Below are 17,531 nucleotides of genomic sequence, written 5' to 3' on the forward strand. Positions count from 1 at the left end.
GAAACCTCATTCATACTGGGTTTGAAAGTACCAGTCTTAAATTCACATCATTTTTCAAATATCAACCATTACAACACTTGCTTCCAGCTGCTCTCCAGTCACCTCCCACCACACAAACAAAAAAGCATCCTAGCACCTACATTCTTCTGCTTCCCTTTTCTATACTGCTTTTCAATTCTCTACTCTTCTTATTTTTCCTCTCTTTCAATAAGACAGCTTGTCAATTTTCAAGATATTTGCTATTACCTCCATGAACTGTCACCCAAACTCCAATGCTAAATCTTTAATAGTCTATTTATTGAGTCTTCTGCCTACAATGTGACAGGCACTGTGCTGAGGCTGGTGATCCAATAACACCAAGCTCACAAAGAACTCACAGTCCAGAGCCAACCATTTGCACCTAAATTCAAAAAATCCAAATCCAAGGTTATCATTATATTCCTTCCAAATATCACCTTCCCATTGCTGACTTTTGCACTTTTATTAATGTCATCACAATTCTCAAACACACTATTGTAGGCAGGGTTCCCTGGGAAGCAGACTCTGAGAAGATTAGAATGCAGAAAGCTTATTAAGGGGTACTCCGGGGATCAATACCCATGAAAGAGGAAGAAGTTGGACTGTGATGCTGTCGCAGTGGAGACCACCGCTGACCCTACGTGGAGTTCTACCTTCAAAGTTGGCTGAATTAGGTCAAAAGGGGCAAGTCTTCACATCCATATGCTGATTAGTCACTGGAATGGGGAATGACATTGGGCAAAGCATCTCTTTTCAGTCCAGGTAATACATATAGGAGACTGACAGCTGAGGGTCACTGTCAGCAGCACTCCTAGCATCTAGGGAAGTAAGTCCATCATTACTAAAGTAGGGGCATCTAGGCAGTACATCACAATGTCCACCACACTCAGTGGGGTGAAATATACAAATATGGTGGAAGAAATAGAGTTTGGAGCTAAACAGACCAAGATTCTACTCTTATTCTCCATCAGTAAGTAATTAACTGTGATCACAGGCAAGTCACTCAACTTCTTTCAATCTCTCATAAGATTATTTTGAAAATTCAATGATACATATTATGAAAACACTTAATGCTGGATCCCCAGTAGTTGCCTAACACATGTTAATTCTTCTTCTACCCTGTAAGGTTTTTTTTTTAACTATGCTCTTTCTTTTCTAGGTACTAAGACTTCTAACAAAATGACGTTTATTCAGTCAATAAAGAGGTACTGAGAACCTGCCTTTAGCCAGGACTATTCTAGGCACTACAAAGACCACTATGAACAACTCAGACAAGGTTCCTGCCCTTGCACAGCTTAAATTACAGTGAGGGAAGACAATACATAAGTGAGTAAGTAAATAAAAAGATAACTTCTGATAGTGAGTGCTGGTCAAAATAAACAATGATGTTAAAGAGAATGGTTGGTGGGGGAGAGCTACTGTCTGATGAGGTGACACTGAGCTGAAGTCTGAAAGCCAAGAAAAGGCCAATCATGTGGAGAACTGGACTGAGGGGTTATTTCTGACACAGGGGTATAGAATACAAGTCCTGAGGCAAGATAATACTTTCCTGGAATGTTCAAGGAGTGTACTATAGAACCGTAAATGTAGATTACAGTTCATGAGGTGAGGTCAGAGAGGTAGTCTCTTGGTACTTGTAGACCATAGTAAGGCATCACTCCTACATTACCGTTGTGAGTATGAAATTAGAATAAAATGTGTAGAGCATTTAGTACAGTGCCCAGCACATGGTGAATCATCAGTTATTATTACTAGTATCATCATCTTCATTACAGTTTCAACTGATCTTTTACATACAGACCCTTCCTTTGTCCATATGTCCTCCATATGTCCATATGCCAAATAAGGAAAGGTTGGGATAGGATGAAAAAGAGGGGCAGAAATAGCTGTCATGCACATTATTTGGTAATTTTTAAAGAGCAGTTTTACATTTTTTTTTTTAATTTTATTTATTTATTTATGGCTTTGTTGGGTCTTCGTTTCTGTTCGAGGGCTTTCTCTAGTTGCGGCAAGTGGGGGCCACTCTTCATCGCGGTGCGCGGGCCTCTCACTATCCCGGCCTCTCTTGCTGCGGAGCACAGGCTCCAGATGCGCAGCCTCAGTAATTGCGGCTCACAGGCCTAGCCGCTCCGCGGCATGTGGGATCTTCCCAGACCAGAGCTCGAACCCGTGTGCCCTGCATTGGCAGGCAGACTCTCAACCACTGTGCCACCAGGGAAGCCCAGTTTTACATTTTTTAAATCCAAATGGATCATATCAAATTTCTGTCTGAATGCCCCACTTCTTGTGTGTGTTTAATGCATATTGAGTGCATTCTAAATGAATCAATAAGTACTCATTTGCTAAATAAATGCTGTCTGAATGAATGAATGTGAGGGGTAAGGGAATGAGTGAATAAACAAGTGACCAGTAAGAATACATTTATTTTTAAGATTTCTGGGAGGTAATTTCTGGGAGATTTCATAACTCTGAAATGTGCACCCAAGATAGTTAAAAAATATTTCCCATAAAAAGCAGGAGAATGCTGAGCAACAACCATAAAGAAGGAAATTTCTACAGGTTTTAGAAAAGATGCGGCTGGAGGTAACTCAAGTTACCAGGAGATGTGATTTACAATATGCAGGTCAGTAAGATGCAGATAAGAAGCAGTTAATGAAAGCCACCAAAATTAATTGATCATTTACTGTATTCCAATTACTGTGTACGCATTATACTTTTAATATTCATAATCCTATAAATTATTACCTTCATTTTATAAATAAGAAAATGAGCCTTATAGAGGATTATCCAAGAATTCACAATATAATGACCAGGGTTAGTGCCTGACTCTAAAACTTGCTCTTTTCCCAGAATGTAGAGAGTGAAGGAATCTGAACCAATGCCTTAGTCCTCAAGCAATCAGCATAGCAGCATGACGAAGCAATTAATAACAGACACATTGTCTTCAGTTCACTATTCACATTTTACTACATATTTACCCTTGCGTGAGAAATTAGTATTATTACATATGATTTCAGAGATGGGAAACAGAGCCAGAAAAGTTATTTCCCCAAAGTAAAATTAAAACAAAAAACAGAAGGCAGCATTAATTACATTGTAGCCTCTGTCCACCAGTTCCCTTCTCCCCACCCATCCTGCACACACACATACACTAACAGGCATTTTTCAAGAAAAAACAAGACAAGCACATTAACCAAATTATACACAGAACTCTAAAAGTTAAAAAAAACAAAACAGGGCTTCCCTGGTGGCGCAGTGGTTGAGAGTCTGCCTGCCAATGCAGGGGACACGGGTTCGAGCCCTGGTCTGGGAAGATCCCACATGCCGCGGAGCAACTGGGCCCGTGAGCCACAACTGCTGAGCCTGCGCGTCTGGAGCCTGTGCCCCGCAACGGGAGGGGCCACGATAGTGAAAAGCCCGCGCACCGCGATGAAGAGTGGCCCCCGCTCGCCACAACTAGAGAAAGCCCTCGCACAGAAACGAAGACCCAACGCAGCCAAAAATAAATAAATAAATAAACAAACAAATGTATTAAAAAAAAAAAAAAAAACCTTTTTTTTCAAATCATGCCTAATTTGCCTCCCATTGCCTGAGACTCCCTGGTGGAAGAGGAGAAACTGAGCACGCATATTAACTCTTTCAGACTGCAAGGACCATTTAGTTCCTTAGTGCTCCTATGTAGAGGAAATTTCATATTGTAAAGCATTTGATTATCTAAAACACTCCACTTACATGGTAACTAGCCTTATCATGATGATCATTTTGAAATGTATAGAAATATCGAATCACTATGAAACAAACAAGTACTAGGGATGTAATGTACAACGTGATAAATATAATTAGCACTGCTGTGTGTTACATATGAAAGTTGTTAAGAGAGTAAATCCTAAGAGTTCTCATCGCAAGGAAAAATTATTTTTTTCTATTTCTTTAATTTTGTATCCATATGAGATGATGAATATTCACTAAACTTATTGTGGTAATAATTTCATGATGTATATAAGTTAAATCATTATGCTGTACACCTTAAACTTATACAGTGCTGTATGTCCATTATATCTCAAAAAAACTGGAGGAAAAAATAATGAAAAAATCAATCAATCAATCACTCCAGTTACCAGGATGTCCACACATCTATAGCACAGTGATAACTGACTCATAATGATGACATTGAGGCACTGAAACACACAGGAGAGTCTTTGGGACTATCAAAGACTGATTAACAAAATGAAAATTGTTTAACTCTTAAGGGTACTTTATTGAACTTCACCTACTCACAAATTGATACTGCATATGTTTTATTTAGACTGTTTATTTAGACTGATTCACTGGAACTAATTTTTACCTTTTCAGATAAAAAAAACAATCTGCTATGTTCTCCAATACATTAGGAAATGTTTTGGTAGCCACCCATTACTCTAAATCCCATAGGCTCTCATACTCAAGAAGCAATGTACCAAGTCTGAGCCATGGAAACTTTATTGTGTAACAACTAGGGCCCATAAATAATGCATTGAATGATGTAACTGAATGTTCTTATTTTTCAAGTATTAGTTCTAACTTTTAAAACATAATGTATATAGTAATCAAGAAGCTAGATCTGAGTTTCTCAAAGACCAACTAGTTACCAGTCATCAGTCTGGTAGATGGGGACCTGCGGTACCAATCATCTATTCTATGAGAAAGAATAGTGAAAGAACAGGACACAGATATATATTAAATAAGCTTAACATCAGATCTCTGTCCAATACAGGAAGGCTAGAAATGCCTTTGAGTATTACAATCTGCCCCCATTTGACATTCACTCTCATTATTTCCCAAGACATAACCCTAACCCTCCTCCATTAAATTGCCCCCTAACAGCTCAAACTCGATCTGACATATAGGCCTTTTAATATACAATAAATACTTTCACCATTTTATACCTCTCCAAGTCATACTCATCCTCTCAGTTTAGGCTACAAATTCATCATCTCCAACCTCAGCTGGGCCCTCAGAAAACAGACAGTAATATGTTCCAAGTCATACTAATCCTCTCAGTTTAGACTACAAATTCATTATTGTCACCCTCAGCTGGACCCTCAAAAAATACCCAATAATACATTAACCTGTTCCTGTTCAGTTTTCTCCCCCATTCCTTAAAACAATAATTTCTAACTTTACCACTTTTCTCAAGGACTCTAACCCTCCAGTAACATCATTATGTCTATAATGATATCTGAAGGATAGATATGTGGATGTGCTGGTTTGTAGAGATTTTTAATACAATGTTTGGTAACACAAGGTTTCTTATACACTGAAATAATAATGAACAGAAAAGCATGGTAGAGATACTGTCTCTGCATAGTATAAAAACATTTATAAGTGGCAGCACATATCCTCCCCCAAATAGATACTATGTCTATGGGCATGATCTGATAATCATAATAACCAAAGTTAAAGATAACTGGCAAAAAATCTAACGATTATTGTGAAGCTCCAATAAAATACCCAATAAGGGAGTTTTTTTTAAATCTTAAAGCATTCTAAAACAAATGCTTTAACTGTCTTTATACTTATTTGTGTCTGAAAAATATCTACAAACAAAACAGTTACAATAATCAACTAAAATATGACAGCACAAAATCACTGTAGCCTGCAGAGCATTACCAGATACACCATAATCTACACAAGAATTTATGCAATCATTTATTCATTATCTTAACAAACATTTATTGAGTGCCTTTATAAATCAGACTTTCTGCTAGGCATGGGCATACATAGATATCTGTCTTAAAGAGGCAGAATAAACCAAAATCACCTGTCAACACAGTAAGTCCCATTATTCAGGTCTGAGCAATAACTTAGTATTCTATAGAGAAGATATGCAGCAACAGAAAACAGGACAGATGTGTCTGGATATGTGTGTGTCTGTGTTTGTGTGTGCACAAAACTAATCAGAAAAGCCATGCTCTCCCAATATTAAGTTGAAGGGTCCATGCATGAAGAAGCAGAGGTATAAAGCAGCAAGGAATGGAAGCATTTTTTTAGAACATTTTAAGTTTCTCCACTGGGCACAGCAGACTCACACCTCACAAATATAGTACGGTGAAGGGAAAAGGAGTCAAGTGGATTCAAGGACTTGCAACTAAGGTAACCTACCTCAGGACTTCCACACAGACAGCCTCCTCTCATAATAGGTTGGTTCTAGAGTTCTCTGCAAATTCAAATTTCTTCTAATGTTGGATCACCATTTATTTGGAGACTTCAACTAGACCCCTACCCACCTTAGCCACTGAATGAGAGAAAGACTAATTGGCTAAGGATGTAGAGTTTAGCAACCATTGTTATATTTGTCATATTTTGGTAGGGTTTGAGAGGTGGTTCTATAATCTGATATCTGAACCTCCTATTGCTTCCTTTCTAGGCAAAAAAATTCTCCATCTAGATGTTTCTTTCTCTCTTCACCTTTTTAAAAAAAATTCATTGGCACGTGAACAAGTCATTGCTTCAAAATGAACCACTTGATGGCACATTTGTGAAATGTCATGTCAATCTTGCTCTAAAAAACACAGATATGGATAATAATGTCAGATTGACCATCACAACAGCCCTTCTTCTCCCTTCTCTATCAGACCCAACATTTTTGAATAGCTGTTTCTTTATTTTGAGTAAAGAGGCCACAGGAAACATACAGCAATGACTTGTGACCTACTAAACATAAACTTAGGGGAGAATCCTCAGGAAAAATGGGAAGAGTCCACAAATAATTAAAACTACAAATGGTTAAACCTCAAATATTTTCCAACACAGAGCTAACAAAATTATTTTGAACACGAAGGATACAGCAATAAAGTGTGTCTCCAAGACACCTCCTCTATTCTGTTCCTATTAAGACAATAATTGCCTGGGATACAATCATTCCAAAGGAGCCACTTCCAGGATCATTCTACCCAAAAAATGAGTCTACAGCGCTCACTGAGCCTAGATCACTGATCCTGGAGGTATGGAATTCAGTAACCTTTAAGCACAACTTTGGTGGGCCTAGCAATCACTTGGATTTTTGTTTAAAATACAGAGTCCAGGCCTTTTCCTAGAGTTATTAAACTAGACCCTCTGAACACAACCATACAAAAATCTATGGGATGCAGCAAAAGCAATTCTTACAGGGAAGTTCATAGCAATACAGTCCTTCCTCAAAAAACAAGAAAAATCTCAAATAAACAACATAACTTACCACCTAAAAGAATTCAAAAAAAAAAAGAACAAACAAAGCCTAAAGTCAGCAGAAGAAAGGAAATAATAAAGATCAGAGAGGAAATAAATAAAATGGAGATTAAAACAACAATAGAAAAAAATCAATAAAACCAAGACCTGGTTCTTTGAAAGTATAAACAAATATGACAAACCTCTGGCCAGACTGACCAAGAAGAAAAGAGAGAGGACCCAAATAAACAAAATAAGAAATGAAAAAGGAGAAATAACAACCAATACCACAGAAATACAAAAAACCATAAGAGAATACTATGAACAATTGTATGCCAACAAATTTGAACACCTAGAAGAAATGGAAAAGTTTCTAGAAATATACAGCCCAACAAAATTGAATCAAGAAGAAATAGATAATTTGAACAGACCAATGACTAGACGTGAAATAGAATCTGTAATAATAATAATTAAAAAAACTCCCTATAAACAAAAGTTCAGGACCAGATGGCTTCACAGGTGAATTCTATGAAACACACAAAGAAGAACTTATACCAATCCTTCTCAAACTCTTCCAAAACATTGAAGAGGAGGGAACACTCCCAAAGACATTCTATGAAGCCACCATCACCCTGATACCAAAACCAGACAAAGACACTACCAAAAAAGAAAATTACAGGCCAATATCTTTGATGAGTATAGATGAAAAAATTCTCAAAAAATATTAGCAACCCAAATCAAACGACATATAAACGACCATACACCACGACCAAGTTGGATTCATCCCAGGTTCACAAGGTTGGTTCAACATACACAAATCAGTTAATGTGATATACCACATCAACAAAAGAAAATACAAAAACCACATGACCATCTCAATAGATACAGAAAAAGCATTTGATAAAATTCAACATCTATTCATGATAAAAACTCTCACCAAAGTGGGTACAGAGGGAACATATCTCAGCATAATAAAACCACATATGACAAACCCACAGCTAAAATAATACTCAACATTGAAAAGCTGGAAGCCTTCCTGCTAAATTCTGGAACAAAACAAGGATGACACTCTCACCACTTCTATTCAACATAGTGGAAGTCCTAGACAGAGCAATCAGACAGGGAAAGGGAATAAAATGTATGCAAATTTGAAGGGAAGAGGTAAAATTGTCATTATATGCAGATGACATGATACGCTATATAGAAAACCATAAAGACTCCACACAAACACTACTAGAACTGACAAATGAATTCAGCAAGGTAGCAGGATACAAGATTAACATACAGAAATCGGCTGCATTCCTTTACACTAACAATGAAATATTGGAAAAGGAATGTAAAAAAATGTATATTTTTTAAGACTTGCATGCAAAAAATCAAATACTTAGGAATAAACCTGATCAAGGAGGTGAAAGACTTGCTGAGAACTATAAAACATTAATAAAGGAAACTGAAGATGATTCGAAGAAATGGAAAGATATGCTCTTGGATGCTCTTGGATTAGAAGAATTACTATTATTAAAATGGTCATACTATCCAAAGCAATCTACAGATTTAATGTGATCCTTATCAAATTACCCATGACATTCTGTACAGAACTAGAACAAATAATCCTAAAATTTGTATGGAACCATAAAAGACCCAGCATTGTCAAAGCAATCCTGAGGAAAAAAAAAACAAAGCTGGAGGCATAACCCTCCCAGACTTCAGACAGTACTACTAAGCTACAGGAATCAAAACAGTGTATTATTGGCACAAAAACAGACATATGGATCAATGGAAGCGAATAGAGAGCCCAGAAATAAACCCACACACCTATGGTAAATTAATCTTCAACAAAGGAGGCAAGAATATACACTGGGAAAAAGACAGTCTCTTCGGCAAGTGGTGTTGGGAAAGTTAGCTTCATGTAAATAAATGAAGTTAGAACACACCCTCACACCATATACAAAAATAAACTCAAAATGGCTTAAAGACTTAAAAATAAGACATGACACCATACAACTCCTAGAAGACAACATAGGCAAAACATTTTCTGACATAAATAGTACCAATGTTTTCTTAGGTGAGTCTCCCAAGGCAATAGAAATAAAAGCAAAAAAAACCCAAATGGGACCTAATCAAACTTACAAGTTTTGCACAGCAAAGGAAACCATAAACAAAACAAAAAGACAATCTACAGAATGGGAGAAAATATTCACAAAAGATGCAACCAACAAGGGATTAATTTCCATAATATACAAACAGCTCATACAACTCAACAACTAAAAAAACAAATAACCCAATCAAAAAATGGGCAGAAGACCTAAACAGTCATTTCTCCAAAGAAGACATACAGATGACCAACAGGCACATGAAAAGATGCTCAACATCGCTATTTATTAGAGAAATGCAAATCAGAACTCCAATGAGATAACACCTCACACCAGTCAGAATGGCCATCATTAAAAATGTCTACAAATAACAAATGCTGGAGAGGGTGTGGAGAAAAGGCAACCTTCCTACACTGTTGGTAGGAATGTAAGTTGGTGCAGCCACTATGGAAAACACTATGGAGTTTCTTCAAAAAACTAAAAATAGAGTTGCCATATGATCCAGCATTCCCACTCCCAGGCATATACCCAGACAAAACTATAATTAAAAAAAAAAAAACTATAATTCAAAAAGATACATGCACCCTTATGTTCACAGCAGCACTATTCACAATAGCCAGGACATGGAAACAATCTAACTGTCCATCAGCAGATGAACAGATAAAGAAGATGTGGTACATATATACAATGAAATACTACTCAGCCATAAAAAGGAATGAAATAGTGTCATTTGCAGCAACATGGATGGACCTAGAGATTATCATACTAAGTGAAGTAAGTCAGAAAGAGAAAGACAAATACCATATGATATCACTTATATGTGGAATATAAAATATGACACAAAGGAACTTATCTACAAAACAGAAGCTGACTCACAGACATAGAGAACAGACATGTGGTTACCAAGGAGGAGGGAGGGAGAGGGAGGGATGGAGGGGGAGTTTGGGGTTAGCAGATGCAAACTAGTATATATAGAATGGATAAATAACAAGGTCCTACTGTATAGCACAGTGAACTATGCTAGGAACCTACATTCTAATGATTTCCTTTAGGTATTTCTTATGTTCACTGAAGTTTGATAACCACTAGCTCAGATGAAGAACTGTTTAATATGCCTCAAATAAAGCCTGTACAGGAAGTGATTTCTCACTGTTCTATTTATAAGAATGTTCACTCTTTCTCAGTTCCCCACAACAGCCGCAACAAATCTCCAGCCTTCAAAGAGACTTCCAGCTCCCCTACTTCCTAAATTACTCTAAGCTGGAATTTTCAACTTTATGAGATGCTCATAATTCTAGATATTCAGATCCTGTCCTGAAGTGATATTTGAGGAGCAAGATTTTTTCATTCCATCTCCCAGCAGTGCATTTTTGGTGACAGTAGCCCACTTGCAGACAAACATTTCTCACCTGAGAGAGAACTGGACAGAAAATATAAGCAGACTTATCCTGGAGATGCGAGGAGAGTTGTTACATTTACCTAACCTCTTAAAATATAAATAGGCCACTCAAGGAGTTCCAGTAGAAGAATACTTTTCCATCTGCTCTCTTTTTAACACAACTTCATTCTGAAGTTTTGCTTCAGATGGCAGGTGTAAGTAAAATTCAAACAGGTTTGCATACTTGAAAGTATCTCTTACAGGCTGGGTACGAAGTCTAAATATTTTATTTGAACCAAATATAACACAGAAAAAAAATCAAACAAAAAAAGAAATAATATAATTGGATAATTAAATAAGAACATTCATTCATTTATTCTGAGCATTTTATTGAAAATCCACTGAGTATCAGGTACCATGCTAAATACAAGATAAACATAAGAGTATCAAGATTAGAGTAAGAAATTAAACAGAGGAACTTTGAATTTTGACCTAATCACTGGTTCATGCATCAAATAAGGGCCTGCAAAAGAAAACCTAGTCAGCCCTTGTAAACATTCTCCCTACTTATGCCACTTAATTTTTTTTCTTCTTAGATGTGTGTGAAATTCACAGTTACCGATGTCTATATCTAGAGATCACCCACTTATTTTACTATCATATTCAATAAAACATGTAAGTTTGTAAACTTTTACCTTCAGCTCCCTATGATAGAGGCAACAAGATAAAACAAAAGTGAATGAAAACAGCAATGATGATATAGAAGGGAAAAACACATAATAGCACTCAGGTACTCTTCCCACACATCTCAGAAAACTTCAAGGTAGATAAATTATATACTAAAAAGGAATATATAATCACATCACCTCTACCTACAGACTAATAATCACTGATGTCATTTCCCATAGTCAAAATTTATCTTTAAAATGAAGGGCTAACGATTGAGCTTGTAGCCAAGCAAGAATAGAGTGCAATACACAAAATGCAGAAGTCATTAGCTGGATAATTCTTGCATCTCACAGCATAAACCTTTGAACACTTGTACAGATTAGTTTGAACACAATGGATGGGGAGCTCTTGAAATTCTCAGGCAAGTGAAATAAGCAGTTTCTCTTTCACCTAATTTTTTTCCTAATTTAAAAGTAATTTGTTGTGAAATACCCATATTCTACCAAATATATATGTTCTAGTATTTTTATAGAATTTATAGTTGTGGTACTCATACTGCCACCTAATAGTCAGCAGTTTGATAGAAATGTTTGAATCTACAATGATTACGTATACTTGTGTACACACATGAGGCATAGCCAGGGAGCCAAAAAGGGAGTCCAGTTTTAATTTTTTTAATGGATTGACTGGACGATGCCAACAAAATTAATTCCTTATCAATTTTTTTTAGGTACATGACATCAGTTAACCTATGAACTCTTTTAATAAGGTTACTAGCAAGTAAATTATTGAGAAAAAATGAAATATTTTAGATCATTTGGAGGCATTCAAATTTGATTGAAGTTAATGGATCTCAACTTGAAACTATCATTTATTGAGTTCAAGAAATTTTACAAGAAATATTGCTCCTCTTTCACTACAAATTATAAGGTAGTCATTATTCCTACTTCACAAAATAGAAAACTAAGGCTCTGAGGAGGAAGGAGTTGGCTTTTCCAGGGCCTTACATATATCAAGGGGCTCAGCAGGGAGTTATTCAATTTTTCTGTCAAACTTCAAATCTTTGTTCTTTCAGTTCTGCTGTGCTGTTTCTGATGACTAGGGATGAGTTAGAAAAAAGCAATAGATGGCCATTAAATTCTGATTTCAGATTATAGTATCTAATTTCTACAAAAGTGAAAACACTGAACTACTAGAATACATTTTGTTTGATTTTTAATTTTAATGAATCTATTGCTAAGAACTTTATTACCCATATTGAGCCCCAAATTTTTAAAACTTCAATTAAAACACATAAATTTATCAAATATCTAACCTCAAAACTATATTTTATATATTTTTCATTATTTACATGTTAGTTAACTCACAATTTCTAAGGTTTTATTTAAGGCTTTACACATCAGAAAGTTCATTTTATTTAATACTAGGAGAGGCTAAATATGTATTTTTTATGTCCTTTCACTTTTTCATAGGCATGTATCAATACAATTTCTTTTCCAAAAATAATGAAACAGTTTTTGGATTTTTGCTACTTGAATTCAAGCTTCCCTTCCTTTTTCTTTCCTCACTGTTCTTTGTTTCTTGGACTATTCCCTATGTAAGTAGCTTTCCTCCCTTTATATGCCATCCTTCCAGTTCTGTTACTTTTCTTCCTGCCATTCTGCTCTCTATAGCTTCTGCGGTCTTCAAAGCCATCTGTAATGTTGTAACAGCTAGTAGTTCTCTGACAAGAAACCTAGGAAAGCCTTGCCCCTGGGTTGGTGTCCTAGAATATCTCCACTGACAGGCTGACATTAGCAAACCCAAAACCAATGTCAAAATGAGAGGAGTCTAAGCAACTCTCATTTATAGACATAAAATGGAAATAAATGAGGCCCTAAATTCACCCTTGATGTAAAATCTCCAACTGTTTTTCCATATGTGTTCCCAAGTAAATTATTTCAAAATAAATAACATAATAAGTGATATATGCATCTTCAGCCAGGTTTTTAGGATTATTTTTATTTTTACGGTTGCACCCCAGAGATTCATAGTGAACAAAACTAACCAAAGTGGATGATAAATAAAACTTCCCTTAGACATCTCTTCAACAATTGGAGTTCTTATATTTTACCTCAATACAGTTTCCTTAGAAAAAAGTCTATAATTAAAGAAGTTCCATGAGGTCAAAAAACGGGAAAGTTTTGTTTGGCATTTGTATCACCAGTGCTTTGCACAATACTTGCCACACTGCAGATCCTCAAATATTTTTTAACAACTAGGTGGAATAAATAGTACTTTGATGCCCCTACTTAAGAAAGTAATTTACTTTCCTCAGTTTTAAAACTCATAGTAATATGTCCTTGCTTTTTATTTCATATGCCATCGTGACAGTTTATTGAAAGTTTGACAATACAATATGTCTTCGTAGACTGTCAGAACAGGAAGGGACCCTAAATATAATAACTTACAGATGAGTAGGATCTTAGACAGTAAAAGTAATATGCACAGTGATATACAAGTATTTAGTTGTCCAAGGCACAATGAATGAGAACGTGGTACCCTGAATTCCAGAATTTTTTCAATTTTATGAATTCAATTTACTTTTATTATTAAAATAGTATGAAAGTATTATAATCTTTATAGCCAACATCAATGCACCTAAAAGTAACTCTTAAAATATCAAAAAACCGAGTTTGAATATTCCATTGATCAAATTACTAGCAGAATTACTTGGCAATATCCTAGTATTTATTAAATTCACTTCCATTTCCCTACTTGCAACTTATCCTGAATAAAAAACAAATAAATCTCCAGTGATTGAGACAATATTCCACGATGAGACCACTAAGAACACAGGAGCTTCCACAGCAATGCAAGTAGGTTTGCAACACTCAAAACAACTAGAAATTTCCATCTAAGAATGCTCTGTTAATGGCTGTTCTCAGAGGTTTTTGGGGTTTTGTTTGTTTGTTTTAAGTTGTTTAGCTCTAATGAAAGGACATTAGATAGCACATAAGTGTTTTCAGAGAAGTTTAGAATGCTGACAATGTAGCAGAACGAATCTACTGGAACTTTTTGAAGCAGTGTTCTAGCTTGCCAAACAAAAGAAAATGGGGGTGGAGAACACAGAAATAAGCCGCTGCTTTGAAACATACTCTCTGTTTTCTTTGTGTTACCAATTCTATTGGTGACATGATGGTTAGCCAATGAGAATTTGTTTATACATGCCTTATGAAGTTGGAATTGTTTACACTATATTCACATGTATGTTTTCAGCATAACAGCTGAAAGACCTTTTTCAAAATAGAAAAGAGGATTTCCCTGGTGGTGCAGTGGATGAGACTCCGCGTTCCCAATGTAGGGGGCCTGGGTTCAATCCCTGGTCAGGGAACTAGATCCCACATTCATGCCACAACTGAGAGTTTGCATGCCACAACTAAGGAGCCGGCGAGCCGCAACTAAGGAGGCTGCCTGCTGCAACTAAGACCTGGCACAACCAAATAAATAAATAAAATTTAAAAAAAGAAACAAAATAGAAAAGAATTATAGCATGGAAAGTACATACAGCTGTTGCATATTTTTGATTATTGCAATTATTTTCAATTTCAAACTTCTTATCCTGAACACCATTATCTGATTACATGCTTTTTATCCAGCAAAGAGTCAGAGTCATTCAAAGTTTACCTTTATAAAAGGTAAAAATCAGAAACTATTTCCTACCTCTTATTTTGGCAGTAAATACTTGAGTTCAGTTTATTTTATCTACTTCTCACATAAGTTGCTGAGAATAGTCTTATGTTAAAGTGGCATTGCTAGAGGCAGTACCACAACTTTTTAGAAATTTGTAAATTCTGATTCTTAGGCAAAAAGAAAACTCCAGGATTATCAAAACAATTCCCACAAAAAACTAATAATTATCTTTAGTAAAATCATCATATTAGATATGAATCTGTTATACTGAAGAATTAGTATATTGCACAAACGTTGCTTTGGGTACTGACATAAAACTACAGATGCACAGGATTACTGGACTCCTTTTGTAAAGGCTTTTGTTCAACAATTTGCAACATCAAATAGTTCCTAAGATTATGCTTCCTGGTAAATATTTGCATTAAGAATAGCAAACAGTAGCTAACCCATTCTGAGTTTTGTTTCCTAGGTTATCAATGAAAGAAGTGGCTAAAGGTAAGTTGAAGAGGAAATGCACAAAAAAAGGAAGATGACAGAAGAGTAGTTTCATTGCTAAAAGGTCATACTCCATTAATGCAATGGCCACAGGATATTTGTAGGATTGCCTGGTACAAGTTCCCAGTCTCTCTGGATCCCATTCTTTCTCAGGTCCGTCCTACCATAAACGATAAGAGTACTTTCAAAAGGGAGACTCAAGAGTAGGCAAACAAGATCAATGTTCCGATTCATTTTGGAAACTTTAAAGAAGTAAAAGTCTCAGAGATGGATAGGTAAAAGTGCTGTCAGTAGTTGAAGTCTTTGTAACCAATCAAGGTGAGAATAAAAGGTGGATGGTGGTTTGACACTGAGTCTCTCTAGGATTCTGTGTGCAATGGAGTGAATTCCTTCAAAACAGAGCTTATACAGTCAAAGACCGAAACAGAGGTCTGGCATTACTGCAAAGAGTAAAAGTCAAGAGTAGCTGAAATGCCTGAGCAGGAATGAGGCAGAAGTGCTCTGGAAAGATGCCTAGAACGAGGGGGAGTCTAGAGTACACCTGGAACTGCTGAAACAGACACCCCTAAATGAGCACAAGTTTAGAGAGAGCTAGGAAGGCATTTATTCATTCAACAGATATTTATGAAGGGCCTAATAAAAGGAAACCATGAAAAAATGAGGGAGAAAGCACTAAAGAATCCAGGGAAAAGAGAGTGAAGGATGAGGTAGGGGTGCAAGAAATATCAGAGAGATTTAGAAAACCAGACACTAGGGTTACTCACAGAAGAAGGTTGAGCCAATAAATGCCTAGTGACTAAGAAAAAAAGTATATGAGGTAGTGAGAAAACAAGAGATAAGAGGTTTCTTCATCAGAAGACAACTCAAAAAAGTATCTGACAACCAGTTCCCAAAGATTTGAAGAAAGGAATGCAACATAGAATGCAGTTAGCCTGCAGAATTCAAAGATGTCAGAGAAGGTCATGCTAAGAGCAAGAGAGTGTGGGAAAAGAGAGGAAGGGTTTCCTGGAAGGGAGTAGGAGTTCCTTTGGGATACTGGAGACCAGAGATGAAAAACATGGAAATGGGAACTGCGGAACACAGTGCCTGGGAAAGTTTGGGGGAAGGAAAACAGGTGGGCATGAAGGAGGACCTAGGGCCGTCAGGGTGACCGCGACGAAGTAGGCTGGAGGTGGGCAGACAGATCTCTGAATCAGGAGACCCCGGAGGAGTGAAGTCTTCCTCCTTTCCTGTACTCCAGTGCCCCCTTCACCAGAGCCCAAGGTGCGGGTCTTGCCCCGGCCTTTGGGAACCGTAGGCCGGGCGGAGCAAGGCCCGGCCGCCCCCCAGCGGTGGGGCTCTTCGCTCACGCCCGGGCTAGCGTGGGGCCAACTTGCCCGATCCCCTTCCTCTCTCCTGCGCAGCGGCCCTCCTTCCTCTCCCCGCTCACCGAGGGCGCCGTCAGGCGGCTGATGCTCTCGCCCAGAGAGTCCAGGTTGACCCGCCTCCGGCGCTGCGCTCTCCTGGCCCCAGCCGTGGCAGCGGTGGCGCCGGCGGCTGCCGGGGTCGGGGCGGCGGCGGCCGCCGCGCTGGGCTCGGGCGGCCCGGGCGGGCTCCGGCTGCCGTTCCAGCAGAGCCTAGACAAGGGGCACTCCCCCTCCTCCTCGGGGCTGGTCTCCAGGTAGTCGGAGCCCAGGGAGCTGAAGGACTCCGACGAAATCTTCCTTCGAGACATGCTGCTGGCGGCTCTGCGGCGGCCGAAGCGGCGGCGGGGGGAACGCGGCTGGCGGCGGCGGCGGCGTTAGGAGCGTTGGGGCCCCTGGGCGCTGCTGCCGTGCTCGGCTGGGAGTGAGTCCCCGGAGCCGCGGAGCCTGCAGAGCCGACTGCTCATGGCGGGAACTTGGGGCGCCGCGGCACCCTGGGGCCCGCGTTTGGCGGTGGCTGCCGCCTCTGCTGCTGCTAGCGCGACGCCACCTCAGCGCCCGCCTCGGCGCATCGCTGTGGCCGGTCTGCCGCTCGCGGGGAGGCTGCGAGTGTGTGAC

The 17,531-nt window shown here is 38.2% G+C and overlaps 1 protein-coding gene across 2 annotated transcripts in view; it reads right to left on the reverse strand.

Moving 5' to 3' along the window:
- The window catches only part of GUCY1A2 (guanylate cyclase 1 soluble subunit alpha 2), a 401,728-nt gene extending 384,504 nt beyond the window's left edge, over window positions 1-17,224 (reverse strand). For both annotated transcript variants that reach the window (XM_068555643.1, XM_068555642.1), the window contains exon 1: window positions 16,940-17,224. In XM_068555643.1, the coding sequence (XP_068411744.1) occupies window positions 16,940-17,224 (285 nt within the window). The remainder of the gene's footprint in view (window positions 1-16,939) is intronic.
- Window positions 17,225-17,531: the final 307 nt, after the last annotated feature.

Source organism: Eschrichtius robustus, chromosome 11, assembly GCF_028021215.1.
Source record: "Eschrichtius robustus isolate mEscRob2 chromosome 11, mEscRob2.pri, whole genome shotgun sequence".
In the NCBI taxonomy this organism is placed as follows: domain Eukaryota; kingdom Metazoa; phylum Chordata; class Mammalia; order Artiodactyla; family Eschrichtiidae; genus Eschrichtius; species Eschrichtius robustus.